At 38.9% G+C, this 16042-nt stretch overlaps 1 protein-coding gene across 1 annotated transcript in view; it reads left to right on the top strand.

Annotated features, from left to right (window-relative positions):
* Nucleotides 1-16042, top strand: part of nyap2b (neuronal tyrosine-phosphorylated phosphoinositide-3-kinase adaptor 2b) — a 29152-nt gene that overhangs the window by 1389 nt on the left and 11721 nt on the right. The window contains exons 2-4 of the mRNA XM_016479763.1: nucleotides 1466-1671; nucleotides 5518-5813; nucleotides 7380-8471. Of these exons, the coding sequence (XP_016335249.1) occupies nucleotides 1493-1671; nucleotides 5518-5813; nucleotides 7380-8471 (1567 nt within the window). The 5' untranslated portion in view covers nucleotides 1466-1492. The remainder of the gene's footprint in view (nucleotides 1-1465; nucleotides 1672-5517; nucleotides 5814-7379; nucleotides 8472-16042) is intronic.

Genomic DNA, 16042 nt, shown 5'->3' with positions numbered 1-16042 from the left:
CTGAAATGTTCCCAAGTCCAGAAACGTAGCAAGGAGATATGTAAAATAATCCATGTGACATCAAGGGTTCAACCGTAATTTTACGAAGCTACGAGAATACTTTTTGTGTGCAAAAGAATGAAAAAAAAAGACTTTATTCAACAATTCGTTTATTATTATTTTATTTTATCTTCTTGCTACGTCTCTGGACTTGGGAACATTTCAGTTTTATTGCTGTCTATGCAGGATCAGACAGCTCTCAGATTCCATCAAAAATATCTTAATTTGTGTTCTGAAGATAAACAAAGGTCTTACGGGTTTGAAACGACATGAGGGTGAGTAATTAATGACAGTATTTTCATTTTTGGGTGAACTATCCCTTTAAAGCAAGATTAAATTACTTGTGAATCATAGAAATTCAAAGAATATATTAGATTTGCTTATCGAATTGTCAAATAGTTTTTTCCTGTCAGCATAAACCTCACTGAATTATGTTAAACAAGACAAAAATTAGGAAATATTTTTTCCAATGAGCAAACGCAAACTTGCAACTTCTGCAACGGTCCTACTGGCTAACTCAGCAAGGTCATGTGACATTGAACAGGTTCAAATGCAATAAGAAGAAAGTGAATATGAACTGAACACAACTGAAGATCTGCTCTGAAAACAAGTTTCTCAAAGGTCAACTGTAGATGATGCAGAGGATGCTGGACAACAGTGGTGGGTCTCTGAGCTGGAAGTGCATTGCCCATTTGGCTGCTTTAAACCCCCCTTCCCCCCACCAACCTCCCTCCTCACACATAAATACTGCCCCTTACACATAAACAAGCATGTCCATATTCTTGGATCACTCTGAAAACACTGACCTACATAACACAGAGTGCTGTCTCCTCTCCTCCTCCTAGACCTCTGCAGATGTACATTGCGATAGACTATACATTCCACACTCTGCGTTTCTGCATCAAAATGATTTTATGTGAACTTCGCACACCACACACAAACACATCCTGTAGAAAATATGGTTAATCAAGCTCAATAAATAGTCACACAACATGTTGTGTCTCACTAAATGCAGCCCATTACTCCACTAACACACAGTTCGTTCACTGTATGCTTCATAATCCAGGCTGATAAATGCATTGACCTGTTTTCACGAGAACAAGGCTGTTAACAATGCTACAGATTATTCAAAGTAATAAACAATTTCTTTGTATGTGTGCTCCTGAGGCTTGACCATCTTTCTGTGTTTGCTGACGGTGGGAGAATCTCATTGACCCAGAATCCTTGTTTACACAATAACCCATTAAAATAGCATTGCATATGAAATCAGCAGTTCTAAGCATATCTATCTATCTATCTATCTATCTATCTATCTATCCATCCATCTATCTATCTATCTATCTATCATAAGCAATATGATATTAATAACAATAATTTCAAGAATTCAAATGATCACAATTATTATTTGAACTGTTTTTATTTGCAGAATACCCTGTTGGAATACCTGTAAGCAATGATTAGCTCAAAAGAGGAGGATTCACTAAAATTTCTGCAGTATGTTGAAGATTATGGACTAAGAGCATATAACAGATTGGTCTCACAGAACATCAACCACGAGTGGAATGAGAAAAACTGGATTAAGTTTCAGGGGAAAATCGACAAGAAGCAAAAACAGGAAGAAGCCATTAAAAGGTAAGAAGGAAAATATGTTAGCAATGCATAAATAAAAACTAAAATAAAAAAATAAATTGCACATATTGCAAACACCCTCATTTAAGACTGTGGATATAGGGATGCTCACTCAAGCTGACATAAAACATGAGCATTCACTCATTTTCACACACTCTTAACTAAATGTATGTAAATGACAGCCACAAAAAGAAACAAACCTTAATATTGTTACCCATGATGCTTCCTCACACTGAATCCCTCTGGCAATAACAGAAAAGACCATGTCCCCTTCTACATGTGGATGTTGATTCATTTTTTTAATTTTTACATACTTAGAGTTTGGACATGTTCATAATCTCTTTCATCCTTGTGACTTGAAAGGTTATGTGCAAGACACACACCCAAAGATAATTTTGAATAATGTTGCACAACATTTGTATCAGTTTCATACTAGTCATTAGTTTTTCATCTTAATGTAATTTCAGTCATAGAAAAGTGATTGTAGTCATGAGCACAGGCTTCAGATGGATTTTGACACTTTTTAAAACAGTGGCCTTGCTAACATAAATGCAGCTGTAATTGTGTCAGTGGGCAATCTACTGTTGAGTGCTGCCCCTGACCCGTTGGCATAGACTGTATTGATCACATTTCTTCTAAGTGCAATAAAAGCTAAATGCTCTCAGAGACCTCTTTCATGCATATGGCTCAGGCCTCAACTACTTAAAAAAAACATTTATTTAAACTTTGACATGATGTAAGTTTGTGCTTACCAGGAATGCTGGCTAATCTTAATACACCAGTTACTGGGAGGCATAACATACATGGTAAAACATGCACAGCAGTCACTTTTGTTTAGCTTTTAATGATTTAAGCTTTAAAGCAACATAGAACCTAATGATAACAAGATAAGTTTGGTCCAGACTTTTTAATACTTTACAAACCAGAAAAAAATGCTGTTTATAATAAATAAATTTGTGGTGCATTAGAACAATTTATTGTGGTTGTCATCCAAACAAATATGGTAATGACAAAATATTTTAATTGTTTTTGATTTAGCAAGAAATGTACCCAAAAGAGCTAGGTGTCCCACATTACCATTCACTTTTTAGGTCATCTCAACATCTTTTGACAAACTGATCACTGAATCTTCATAATGCTAACTATATCTGTTGATGTCTGCTCCCAGTCAAAATCTCCTATATGAGGTGCAGTTGATTTCCCATCAGCACTATACACAAGATAGCAGATAGCAGTGTTTGATTAAACAGTCTTCAGTGAGACCCTGATTTACATAAGACACTTCAGTGTTGCAGCTACTTGAAGCTGAAGAGCTTTCGCCAAAATATTACCACAAGTTAAAGGGTACAGAAGAGTATTTATTCTCTGATATTGGTCTACTTCTGGTCTGCCTATCAGCTGTTGCTGATATAAAATATTCATACTCAGTGGCTGGAGGATGAGGGCTAGAGAAAAGGAATAGCTGGATTTTTCATGAGGCATATAAGTGGGTCAATGAGACGACCCATTTTTACAGGAACTGATGGGAAGAGAGAGAGAAAATCTGGTAGAAAGAGATTACGTGTGAAGAGTATGCTAGCAGGAGTTGTGTTCTGCCTGGTGACAGCTGGAGCAGTCACCGACCAATCAGATTGCTTGCACATGCACATTGCTCTTTTGCACAGTCTTCTTTTATTCTCTGCTGTTCTGTTGGAGCTTTCACTGTCTCTGGGAGTGCACAGAAACTTTGTCCATACACAGCCTCACATGCTCGTTTGCTTACAGCAACTATGCTGTAAACACTGAAGAGCATGGACAGAAATAAAAGGAAATAATGAAGTTTATATGATACTATACAGGACTGAAAAATAGTTTAACGTTTAAGATCAGTGGTGTTAAACTCAATTCCTGGAGGGCAGAGTTTCGTTCCAACACACATACAATTTAGTTTTCAAATAAGCCTGAAGAACTTAATTAGTTGGATCAGGTGTGTTTAATTAGGGTTTAATCTAAACTCTGCAGGGCTCCGGCCCTCCAAGAATTAGTTTGTTCTGTGTATGACATTTTAATATAAAGAATTACTTTTCTTTGTTTTTCAATATTTTGAAAAGGTTGTAAGAATGCTGTCCAGCAGCTTCTAATATATTGGAAGTAATGGCATAAACACTTTTACTGGGCAAGGGCAATGTAATAAATAATAGACCTGTCTGATACAGTCTGTTTAATTGGCCATATTTAAAGGCGATGTAATTTCTATCAGCAAACGGAATTGCCAAAATAATGAATATAATGTTTTTAATCAGGTTTTCTGAATATGTCATTTTAAAATGAAAGAAAATAAATAAATAATAAAAACATTTGCAGCATAATTACAATTCTTGTTTTTTCAAGAAAAAATGTGACAATTCAGAATTTCAAAAAGATTGTGTAACACTACACTGAATGCTCTGCTAAGGAGAAGCATAGTGTCAGTTACATTTAACAGTAGGAAACGTGTCTGCGCCAAGTAGGAACAGGCACATGCAGTGCTGACAGCTGCTCCAACATCACCGTTCCTCTTCCTAATGAGAGCTTAATGCCTGATCCGTCACGTGGGTGTGTGTGTTTAGATGGTTTTGTGTATGCGCGAGCGTGTGAGGAGACTGGTTACACAGAGCAGCAGCAGATTTTGTGTTTGGTTTCTGTGGGTACCCTGTTGCTAGGCAAATTAAGCCCCTGACCAATGAACCCTTCTCTCAAGACTCCTGCTGTTTAGCAGCTGTGTGTGCAGGAGTTACCAAGTTACACAAACATATGCACAGGTAATAAATGAACGCACCTTGAACTTTGGCAACACAAACAGCAATTGCATCTTTAACTCAAACAACTAATGGCTAGTGCAGTCATTCTCATTTGTGGAACAGAAATCTTTAGGGGAGAGAGAAAGAAAGACAGAGAGATAGAGACGTTAACAGGGACCTTTGATCTAGCACATCAAAAGAACCCAAGTAGATTATGACTACAGTGTGCAATAGAAACATAGATATAGTAATGAAAAAATGGCAAGTCTGGTTTTAACAGTTCATGAGAGACTAAAGTTCAAGGATATTTTCCAGTGTAGTCCATAGAACATGTCATATTTTTGTAAAATTGTATCCCTGTCATCATTGCAACAAACCCTGGAAAATAAGCTCCATGTTATTTAAGCTTGAATTAAATAATAATAATAATAATAATTAATTAATTAAAACAAATAAAAAATTAATTGTGTGTGATAAAAATATATTCCTGCAGCCTTTTGCTGTGTCATTAAGTCTGATGGGGTGCCAAGCATAAAGATCAATAACTCCAAATTAGCCATTTATTCAGATTAGTAACTTAAATCACAGATCTCATCAGAGTGCTGCTAATTGCAAGCACAGACATATATAAGCCCAGAATTATTTGCATAGCAGCACTGTATATTATGATTTTGTACAAGGGTTTTCAAACTGGGTTTGAAATCAACAGGCTGAAAAATCCTTTGTTTAAAGAATTGTACTGTAGTGTGCACTGTAATATTCAATAATTTATGAGATATTCAAATGATCCAAAACATTTTGTTTGTTTGTTTTTTTGTTTTTTCATTCATTCCAAGTGTTCTTCTGTGTCGTCATGTGGTGTAAATAAATTTAACATTCAATATTTCATTATAGGAACTATAAAACAGAGTATGTAATTTCATACTGTTATTATTACATACTAATCTATATTTCTATATTTGAGTGATCTAAAAATACAAATATACTAACCCCCAAATAAATAGTGACATATTGCTTTAATATATCACACAGTGCTGCTATTTACTTTAAAATCCATTCATGAATGGTTTTATTTCTGGTCTCTTATCAGGGGGGAAGAGGTGATCACCGAGGGTAAGCACCTGCGAATGGGCTCCATGAGCATGCCGGCCCCTGTGGAACACATGTCTCCTCACCAGTACCAGCCCCCCTGTAACCCAGGTTTCACTGTTCGCTCTCAGTCCCTGCACTCTGTGGAAGGTGGGGAAGAGGAGGGCAGCCCCACATCCCGTAAGCAGCCCCCGCCCAAACCCCGGAGGGACCCCAGCACCAAGCTCAGCATCTCCTCTGAAGCTGTGGACCTCAGTCCCACCGGGAGTAAAGGCAATGACTCAGAGAGGTGTGACGGTAAGATTCTATGGTTGTTTAATCCAAGCTTCACCTTCACAATTCATGCTGCACAAAATGTTCAGATCAACTCTTTCTGTAGTTATATACTAGCTGATGTTAAATAATTGGTTAAATTGAATCCTATTGTTTCATGTAAAAGCAAACACACACAACAATGTGGACAATTCCATAATTTTGAATGACCAAATCATGTGAAGCCGTATCTGGAATGAGCACAAACAAGGCCATAGCATGTGATGTCTTCCAGATCAGGACAAACTATGGGGCACATTTTTACACATGCCAAGGCATTTATGCAGTTGACCCTAAATGTATCTCCCATCATTTGGGAAGATATTGTGTAGTGGTTGAAGCTGCTTACTTATAATTTGTAATTGTAATTTTGCAGGTTTTCATCCCTGCAAAAAAAGGCAAGCCATAAGCATCAACAGTGTTCCGGGGGCATCCTCATGCAGATCTCAACAAGCCTTATCAGTTTATGTATATGCAGTGATGGCTCTCTTTTGTCTTTTATTTAGCTGTAGGCTACAAAAGTATTAAGTCAATTTATCTTTTTCAAGTTCTGAAGTGTGCCATGACAGATGCTTTTTGTCAGAATTTGAAGGGATCACAGTGGGCACACAGATCTTCCTCAAAGCCACGGCAACCAACCCACAGAAACAGAGACCTCCTGCTGCTCCACCAATCCAGACATCAGACATCAGCCTCAACCAATCATCAGCGAGGTGACAGGAAGACAGAGTGTGGCAACAACCAATAAGGAATGGGCTAGCAGCCAGCTCAACAGCGCTTTAGCCAATGAGCACCAAAGAGTGGGGAATGTTACTCATTCAGAGGACAGTTGCATGTTGAACGAGAGGTTGAGGGGTGTGGGGGGAGGGACCAGCTAGCACAGAATTCATTCAGGAGGAGTGACTGACCTAGATTTAGTTCCCCTGGAGGAGAGAGGGCGAGGGTAAACAGATCTGCTCATAGGGAGGGGAAAGGCAGAGAGAGCAGGAGGAGGGGCATGTTCAGAGGTGTTGAAACAGATCTCAAGATCCACCAGACTACACTTTCACAGAATTAACAAATATTTAATCCGTTTTTTTAGGCATACGCAAAGGGATTCTCTGACTCACTGAGAGAACATGAAAAATGACTTTAATCAGGCTGCAATGCAGTTTCACTCTCTTTACAAACCGACAAAGCATTTAAGAGAAAATGTTCTTTGATATGATAAAAGATTATCTTTTCTCAGCACAGAAATCAGGACATTTTATAATTTTTATTCTCAGAGTGAAGTTGGAACATTAGAGTGAGTGTGTGTGTGTGTGTGTGCGTTTCCCAATGTGTGTATTTCGGTAAACTGCAGCTTTTTTATTGCATGTTGTATAAAATATATTAATGTGTATGTATATGGAGTTGGTGATATAGATGGTGATAGAGTTAGAGCAGGAGGACCACATGGTATCTGAATAATTAAAGTTATTAAATTGTCCTGTGTACAGCGACCCAAACTCTCTGCTACTATGGTAGTATGCTAAATCATATATCTTTCTTCATGCATTTCTACTTACTCAGGATCACAAGGCTGCATTGAGGACTGCAGGAAAGTTCCCCCACCGAAGCCTAAGAGGAATCCCAACACGCAACTAAGCACTTCCTTTGATGAGTCTTACATCCGCAATCATGGTTCAAAAGGTTCTCCCACCATGCTCTTCTCAAGTGATGTCCAGGCTCCTTTTCCTGCTCAGCCGCAGGGCCCACAGGGTTCAGACTTAGATGAACCTGTCTACATTGAGATGTCAGGGAATGTGGGACGAGAACTGATGCTCCGGTCTGAGGAAGATGAGCCGGGTGAGGCTGTCTATGAAGAGATGAAGTACCCAGGCCTTGACGAGTTTGACTGGCGTTGGGATATTTCTAGCTGTCGCTCACAGTGTGCCACACCCTGCATACCTGAGCTTGATATCCATGCCCCCCTAAGCCGTTGTACCACCCCTCGGGGCACGCCAGTTTGTGACATCCCTGCCCCATTCCCCAACCTGTTGACCCATAGGCCACCTTTACTGGTTTTCCCTCCAGTCCCAGCTCAGTGCTCGCCTAACTCGGACGAGTCCCCACTCACCCCTCTCGATGTTGCAAAGCTTCCTATGTTAGAGAACAGTTCTTATGGCAAGTCACCAACCTCATCTTCCCTGGAACCCTCTGGCTCTGCATCTACGCCACACCTAAGACGTGCTGAGAGGGAGCTAACAGCCACTCCTACAATAACAGTATCTGGGCGATCGTCGGCACCTCCACTGCCCTGTGCCCTCTATAAAAGTTCTTCCTCTTCACACGGTTATCAGCGCAGTCACTCAGCCTGCCCCTCACCTGTTAGTATGGGCCGCTGCCTGACGCCCCTCAGCCTCATCCGACCAGCTCCTTTTGATGGACCATTTGCTACAACAGGCCTTCCTCGCAGCGCCTCTGCCACACCACATGGAAAGGGATCACCACCACAGGATGCAGGCTCAGGGGGACGGCATCATGGCTCTATGCAGAACGTCTCAGTGGCACGCTCACGGACGCCCACTAGCCCTCTGGATGAGCTCACAAACCTCTTCACCACTGGCAGGAACATGCTGAAAAAGAATACCAGCGGCAGAAAGAGCAAGGAGCCGGGAGAAAGTGAGTGCCAACTGCATATAATCATATTTAGTCACTAATTTAGTAATTGTTCACCAGTTTTAAAAACTTTAAAAAGTGCATTAGTAACAAATAGATACATATGCAAAAGTGCAATTCAGTTTAGTGTGCAAAATCAATTTAGTAAAATTAAATAATTGCTGATTTAATTTATGTCTCTTCTTGTATATTATTATTTTACTTATTAAACGCTGTTAATCATTTGAATTCTGGGTCCATTAAATCCACTTTATATTTGTAAACTTTCTAAGACTCTCTTGGACCCAACATACTCTTTGTGTTTAATCCAGAGAGATTAAAAGGCTAAAGCCTTCATTTTCCTACACTCTCGTGCACAGCTATGTTCAAGCAGCTTTCAAAGAATCACTCAATCACAGATGAGCACGGATGGACGAGTTAAACACATGCACAGTACTATCTAGTGGACTCTTCTGTCTCAACATTCACCTTGTGTGTGCGCTAGTGATGCGCGTACAAAACTTTCTAGGCCTGGAAATTGCTGTTCAATGACTTTTCCGGGTTTTTTATGACCGTACGAACCCTGTGTGATGATCGGGTGCGGGTCGGGTGCGGTTATCTAAATCAGACAAAAATACAGGTGCGGGCGGTTGGCGGGTGGATAATTTATTTGAAGCTGCGGATTCAGGTGACGTTTTAGCTCATCCGCGCATCACTGCTACACGCGGAAATGTTTGAAAGTGTATACTGTATATGAACGTACTTCAAAACGGCACATGGAAATTACTCAAGCAGTAACAGTATTACGTTGCATTTCATTACTATTTGAAGCTGCGGATTCGGGTGACGTTTTAGCTCATCCGCGCATCACTAGTGTGCGCTGTTGTATGGTGACCATCGCGGAATGCAGATTGCGGAAGTGTACTTTGGGCTTAAAGCGATAGACCAGTCCCAATACAGACATTTGCAGTGTTTGCACTTGACCACTTGTCTACTTACATAACGTATTTCCTTAGTTTGGCCCAAGACCATAAGTGTGTAGAACGTTTGATTACCTGGTGGCACACACTTACAACATAGTGATGTAAAAAAAGTTTTTATAGAGCTCCATTTACACATTTTGATTTTCAGTGTACTAGACTATGTAACAGACGACACAATGTAATAATTGTGGTGCTTTTAATTAAGTGATAAAAAGCAGTTCCACATGTTTCACAAAATACATATGCTTGACTCACCAATAAAATGCCCAACACTTTATGTTTTAATAACAAATATATATAATATCTTTTTGAATGAATTAATGAAAAAGTTTATATCGAACATGTAGAACTAATACAGTAATATATATATATATATATATATATATATATATATACATACATACCTACACACATACATATATATGTATATACACATATACAAACATATATACACACTGTAACACAGTTCGTAGTCACGGGAAGAAGGAGGCGGGAACCGGCGAACATTTAAAACCTTAATAAAATAAACAAACACAAAACGAAAGTAAAGCGGCAGCCCCTCACGTACGACTGCCGCACACAAAACACAGACTAAAGTCCAGGCCTGGTCCTCTCTTGTCCAACACTGTCGTCACTCCTCCTTTTATCCTTCCAGAGCTCCTCCGTGGGACTCGAGACCGGTGAGTGGCGCAGGTGTCGTGCATTAGCAATTACTCCACCGGCCTCGCTCCGTTCCCACGGCTCTCGGCCCCGCCTCACTCGTCACACACACATATACACATATAATCAAAAACATAAATAAAATAAAACAAAACAGAATAAAACTTTAACTTATACATGTCTGAAAAGGAGTAGGAAGAAGCATAAGCTTATTTAATCCTACCCCTACTACACTGCTCATTGATAATCATCAAAATTGGTTTCATAATTGTACCATCTTAATTACAATCTTGATACAATCAATATGAATACATTTACAAATTACTACATATATTTACACGTTTATTCCCATACACCAACACTAGACACAACACTACACTAACACACAAAGACAAAAAAATAACAGTTATAATCTTACAGTTTTTCTGAATTGCTAAAACACATTTCTTGAAACCATCACTCATTTTCTCAAAACCTTAAACACAAATCCAAATACTCAAACTAAATTCACGAAACCTCTGGTTCTTCCATCAAAATCAAACAATCACTGCAAAACCATTTCACTTGCATTCAAAATCAAACGGTGCTCTCATCACACACACGAGTCAATAAAATAAAAAGAGTATTCATTAGACACTACAGAGAAAAATGGAGAACACCACATCCAGAACATTACAGAAAAAAGTATATTGTATTGAGTAAACAATTTTGCAATGCTGTAAAAACGTATAGTAATTGCTAGTATTGAATGTTTCAGCACTTGGATACTGCAAAAATACTGCAGTTCAACTGCAAAGGCCAAAAAGGTCAAATAAAACTCTAAATGAATATCATGTTACAGTACACTCAAATACTTTACAAATACATTGATTCATTCTGTCTCAGCATCATGTCTTTGTGCTTGAGTCCGGACTGAGGACTTTGTCCACATCACAAGTAATGTAGTCTTTTTTGCTATACAAAGAGAAAAAACCCTCTGGTCTGACAGATCCAGCCTTGATAACACTCTCTAAACCTTACTCTTTCTCTCCTCATCCTCCACTTCTTACACTTCCTCCTCTCCTTCTCAGATTGTTTCCATCTATTGCTCGTATCATTATTCAGTCACCTCTGCCACTTGTGCACTCTGAACTGACTCATATTTTGTACAGTTGGTTTGATCACATCATCAGAAACAAGTGTGAACAATTTTTAATCGTTGTGTGTAAACGATGACAACTGTGCTTTAGTTGTGTTTAACTTTTGCCGCTTGTGTTTAGCATCTTGCAGCACAAATGCATCACAGTGTGATAAGTGTTTAAGTGAATGAGAATGTGTTTAGAATTTTGCAAAAAGCATGCATGAGATTTGCAAATAGAGCCTAACTGCCTGATAAGGTTTAGCAAAAAGAGTGCTTTATTCGACAAATTGGTTTAAGCTAGTGAGAATTTGGTTCAGAGATTGGGGTTTAGTGTTTTAGCAATTCAGAAAAACTATAATAAATAATATGAGAGATCACTTCGTCAAATCCCTTCTTTCTCCTTATACCTTGTGAATATCATATTTTTATACCGCTTTTTGAATCCAGCATACTTGAACATTGCTTGAGCACTGAACTTAATCCGTTCCACAGCTTCACTCCACATATAGAAATACAAAAGCTTTTTAATATTGTACAAACACAAAGATGTTTTAAGTTGCACTCCCACCTAAAACTGTATCTCCCTTCTCTATTACAAAACAATTTTTGAATGTTGCCAGGGAGTAGATTGTTTTTTGCTTTATGCATTATTTGTGCTGTCTGAAACTGAACCAAATCAATACATTTCAATGTTTTGGATTTTAAAAATAATTAATTTGTGTGATCTCTATAACCTGTTATGAATTATCCTTATGGCTCTTTTTTGCAGCACAAATAATGATGATAATCTACAATTATAAGTATTGCCCCAAACCTCCAAACAGTAATTTAAATATGGTAATATCAGTGAGCAGTAAAGAATGTGGAGTGATTTGAGGTCCAAAACATGCTTTGCTTTGTTTAGTACTGAAATACTCCTTGAAAGTTTACTGTGTACATGTTCTATATGAGATTTCAGCTCATTTTATTGTCAATTATCACCCCAAGAAACTTATTTTCATTAACCCTTTCTATATCCACACCATCTATCTGTATCTGGACCTGCTTACTCTTTTTACAGTTACCAAATAACATCCATTTAGTTTTATTAATATTTAATGATAATTTATTTTTATTGAACAACCTTTTTAATTTACACATCTCTGAACTAGTGTTCTCCAGTAACTCCGCCAGTCCGTTTTGATACTTTGCATATATCAGTTATGTAAAGCAAAAATAATTTTGGACTAAAAACTGACCCCAGGGGGATGCCACAAGCAATGTTCACACATGAAGATGAATGTTCCCCCAACTTCACAAATTGTTTCCTGTCTCTTAAATAACTTGTCACCCAGTGCAATACTGCCCCCCTGATCCCATACCATTCCGATTTATTGATTAATATGTTATGATTAATTGTATCACAGGGCACAGGCTTTTTTTAAGATCTATGAAAACTCCAACTGCATACTGCTAATGGTCTATAGCATTTGTAATTTCTTCAGTTGAGTCAATTAATGCCATTGATGTTGAACTGTTTGATCTGAACCCGTATTGACTTTCAGAAAGTAATTTATGTTTATCTAATCTATTAATAAATAGTTTTTCTAGAATTTTGGAAAATTGTGGCAGTAGAGAGACAGGCCTGTAATTTGTGAAGTTGTGTCTCTCCCCATTGTTATACAGCGGCTAACTTTAGCTATTTTCATATTATTTGGGAATTTTCCAGTTTGAAATGATTCATTTAAAATGTATGTTATTGGTTTTGAAATCCCCTCAATGACCTTTTTCACAATTTTCATATCCACTTCATTACAGTCAGTAGATGTTTTATATTTCCGTTTGTTTACAATATGTATTATTTCGTTTTCCTACACCACTGTAAAGAACATTGAGTTGGGATTCCTTTCTATTAAATTATCATTCCAATCTTCAGATGACAATGGATCAGGAATTTCTTCTGCCAGTTTTGGTCCAACACTCACAAAAAAAAGTATTAAAACTATTAACCACATCACCCATATTGTCCTTTATAATATTATTATCAGAAAAATACTGAGGATGACTTCGCTGTCCAAAACTATTTCTAATAATACTATTTAATATATCCCATGTTCCTTTAATATAATTTTTATTATTATTCAATATTTTACTATAATATTCCTTTCTACATACCCGTATGATATTAATTCATTTTTTATATTTTTTATATTTATTTTCTGCCTCTTTAGTTCTTTGTTTTGTATTTTTCTTTTTACAGGCATTTTCTAATACCTTTGTGATCCATGGTCGCTCCATTAATTTTTTTTTTCTACAGTATTGTATAATTGGACAGTTGTTATCATATAATGATGTAAATATTCTTAAAAATTTGTTATATCATAAACATCACTTTCTTTATATTCACTTCCCCAATTTTGTGCTAGTAAGTCACTCTTAAATGCATTCATGGTTTCCTCTGTCCTCACTCGTCTATAATTCTGTTTTTCATTTGTCTGTTTACTCTTGTAGTTGTCAAACTGTAAAAGCCGGCAGGTGGTCACTAATATCGTTGATTAATAATCCACCTACAGTATTATTTTCAATGTCGTTAAGAAATATATGATCAATTAATGTGGCACAATGGGTCGTAATTCTGCTCAGTCTGGTAATTTTTGGATATAAACTCATGCTTTACACTGTACATATTAATAAATTTGTCAGTCATTTTGTGCTTGTTTGATTTTAGCAAATCAATGTTAAAATCACCACAAACAAAAATTATTTTTTGTATTCATCCTTGAATACTTCCATACTAAAGCCAGTTGCTCTATATATATGCAACTAATAATAACATTCTTCTTATTTTTCTTACATATTTAAATTATGCATTCTAATAAATTATCTATCACAGTTGTCATACTTTCTACCTGTAACGGGGCGAACGAGATGAGAGACGTGCGGATCCATCTGCAAAGCTTTATTCTTAAACATAGTCAAGACAGGCAAGGGTCGGACAATGGTCAACAGGTATTTAGAGGGCAAGACAGAAGAGTGATCCAATAAACAGGCGTAGGTCGATCAACGGCGAATATAATCCAAAGGATGAGGCAAGCGAGTAATGAACAGGCAGATAATAATCCAGGCGAGGTGCGAACAGAATCCAAACAACAAGATGAGAGAGAAATCGAAGGCAGGCAGGTTATCACGAACAGACAATCAGGCATAACTAGACGTTATGAAACAGGACAAGAACTAGGAACTAGACTAAACTCAGACAGGATACTGGCTCCATAAAATGCTACCACTAGGAGAGTGATATTTGTATTTGATATTAGTTATTTGTTATAGCAGTTTCTTAGTCTTCTGACAAAAGACTTCTCTGCCTCCCCTAGACAGTCGTCTCTCAGTTCTGCAAATACAGTACATGTAAGGACTACTTGGCTACGAATCAATTCAACAGTAATGAGTTTGAGGGTGTACAACATGTGCAGTATTTACTGTACATAGAATAGTGAAAGTTCTCTCATCTGAAGTACTGCTGCTATGTACTGTATTATATTACTTGACTAGGCATGAACAGACTAGACATGAACAGACTAGACTCACCAAGAGCGGGTTACAACTTCAATACATGACAAGGCACAATGACAACATGATGGCTACTTATAGCAGACAATGAGGGTCACGTGACAAGAACAAACCAATGGGAAACAAGACACATGACTAAGACAACCAATCAGAACATAACACACAGACAAGGGAATCACATGACAGAACATGACTAAGGCCTAACTACAAAATAAAAGACATGAAAACAATTAACAAGAAACAAAACCCAAACACCACATTACATTTCCCCACCTCTAAGGGTGGCTCCAGATGCCCAAACAAAATCCAAAAAGTCCAGGAGGGTGGTGGAGTGGAGGTGGAACTGGGGGAGGGACAGAGGGCCAGGCTCGTGAAAAGGAACAGATGAACGGCCTCCTTGGCCGTGGCAGGACAGACAGTGAGCTCATGAGCGGCCTCCATGGCCGTAACGGGACAGACAGTGAGTTCCTGAACGGCCTCCATGGCTGTGACAAGACAGTCCTTAGAGTTCGTGAACGGCCTCTGTGGCTGTGACTGGGAGCGGATTCATGCACAGGAAAGGCCCTTAGAGCAGACTCGTGGATATGAGAGGGCTCTAAGACAGACTCATAGGCAAGAGAGGCCACTGGGGCAGATTCATGGACAGGAAAAGCCTCAGGAGCAGGGATGGAGGGCCAGGCCCGTGAAAAGGAACAGGACCTGGAGTGTGGAGCAATGGCGGGCCTGGAGCTAGGAGCAGTGGTGGACCAGGATCATGGGGCAATGACAGACAATGGAGCAGAGACCACCAGGTCAGATCCAGAGGAGCGTAGGGCCATGGCGGAGCAGGCAGAGCAGGGAGCCAAGGTGGAGCAGTCAGAGCAGGGAGCAAGCTCCACGTCCGACTCAGGCGTGGCGGCCATCTTGGCCGGGGATTCAGGCTTAACGTGAGCAGTCTCTGAAATGGCGGTCATGTCATGACGAGACTCTGGAAGATCAGCTGAGACGTGACGAGACTCTAGAAGGGCGGCCATTTTGTGAAGAGATTCTTGTGTAGCGGCCATCTTGCAACGAAGCTCTTCAATGGCGGCCATATTGTGAAGAATCTCCTGAGTGAGATGATGTGAAGAGACTCTTGTGTGGCGGCCATCTTGCAACGAAGCTCTTCAATGGCGGCCATATTGTGAAGAATCTCCTGAGTGAGATGATGTGAGCATGATGTGAGCAGGCTCTGGCTTGGCAGACGTGATGTGAAGAGGGCTTGGCGTAGCAGACATGACGGGAGCAGGCTCTGGTTTGGCAGA

This window comes from Sinocyclocheilus anshuiensis, unplaced genomic scaffold (genome assembly GCF_001515605.1).
Source record: "Sinocyclocheilus anshuiensis isolate Anshui unplaced genomic scaffold, SAMN03320099.WGS_v1.1 scaffold3182, whole genome shotgun sequence".
NCBI classification, from domain to species: Eukaryota; Metazoa; Chordata; class Actinopteri; order Cypriniformes; family Cyprinidae; genus Sinocyclocheilus; species Sinocyclocheilus anshuiensis.
Note: the sequence above shows the minus strand (reverse complement) of the source record. Positions and strands in the feature narration are given on the sequence as shown.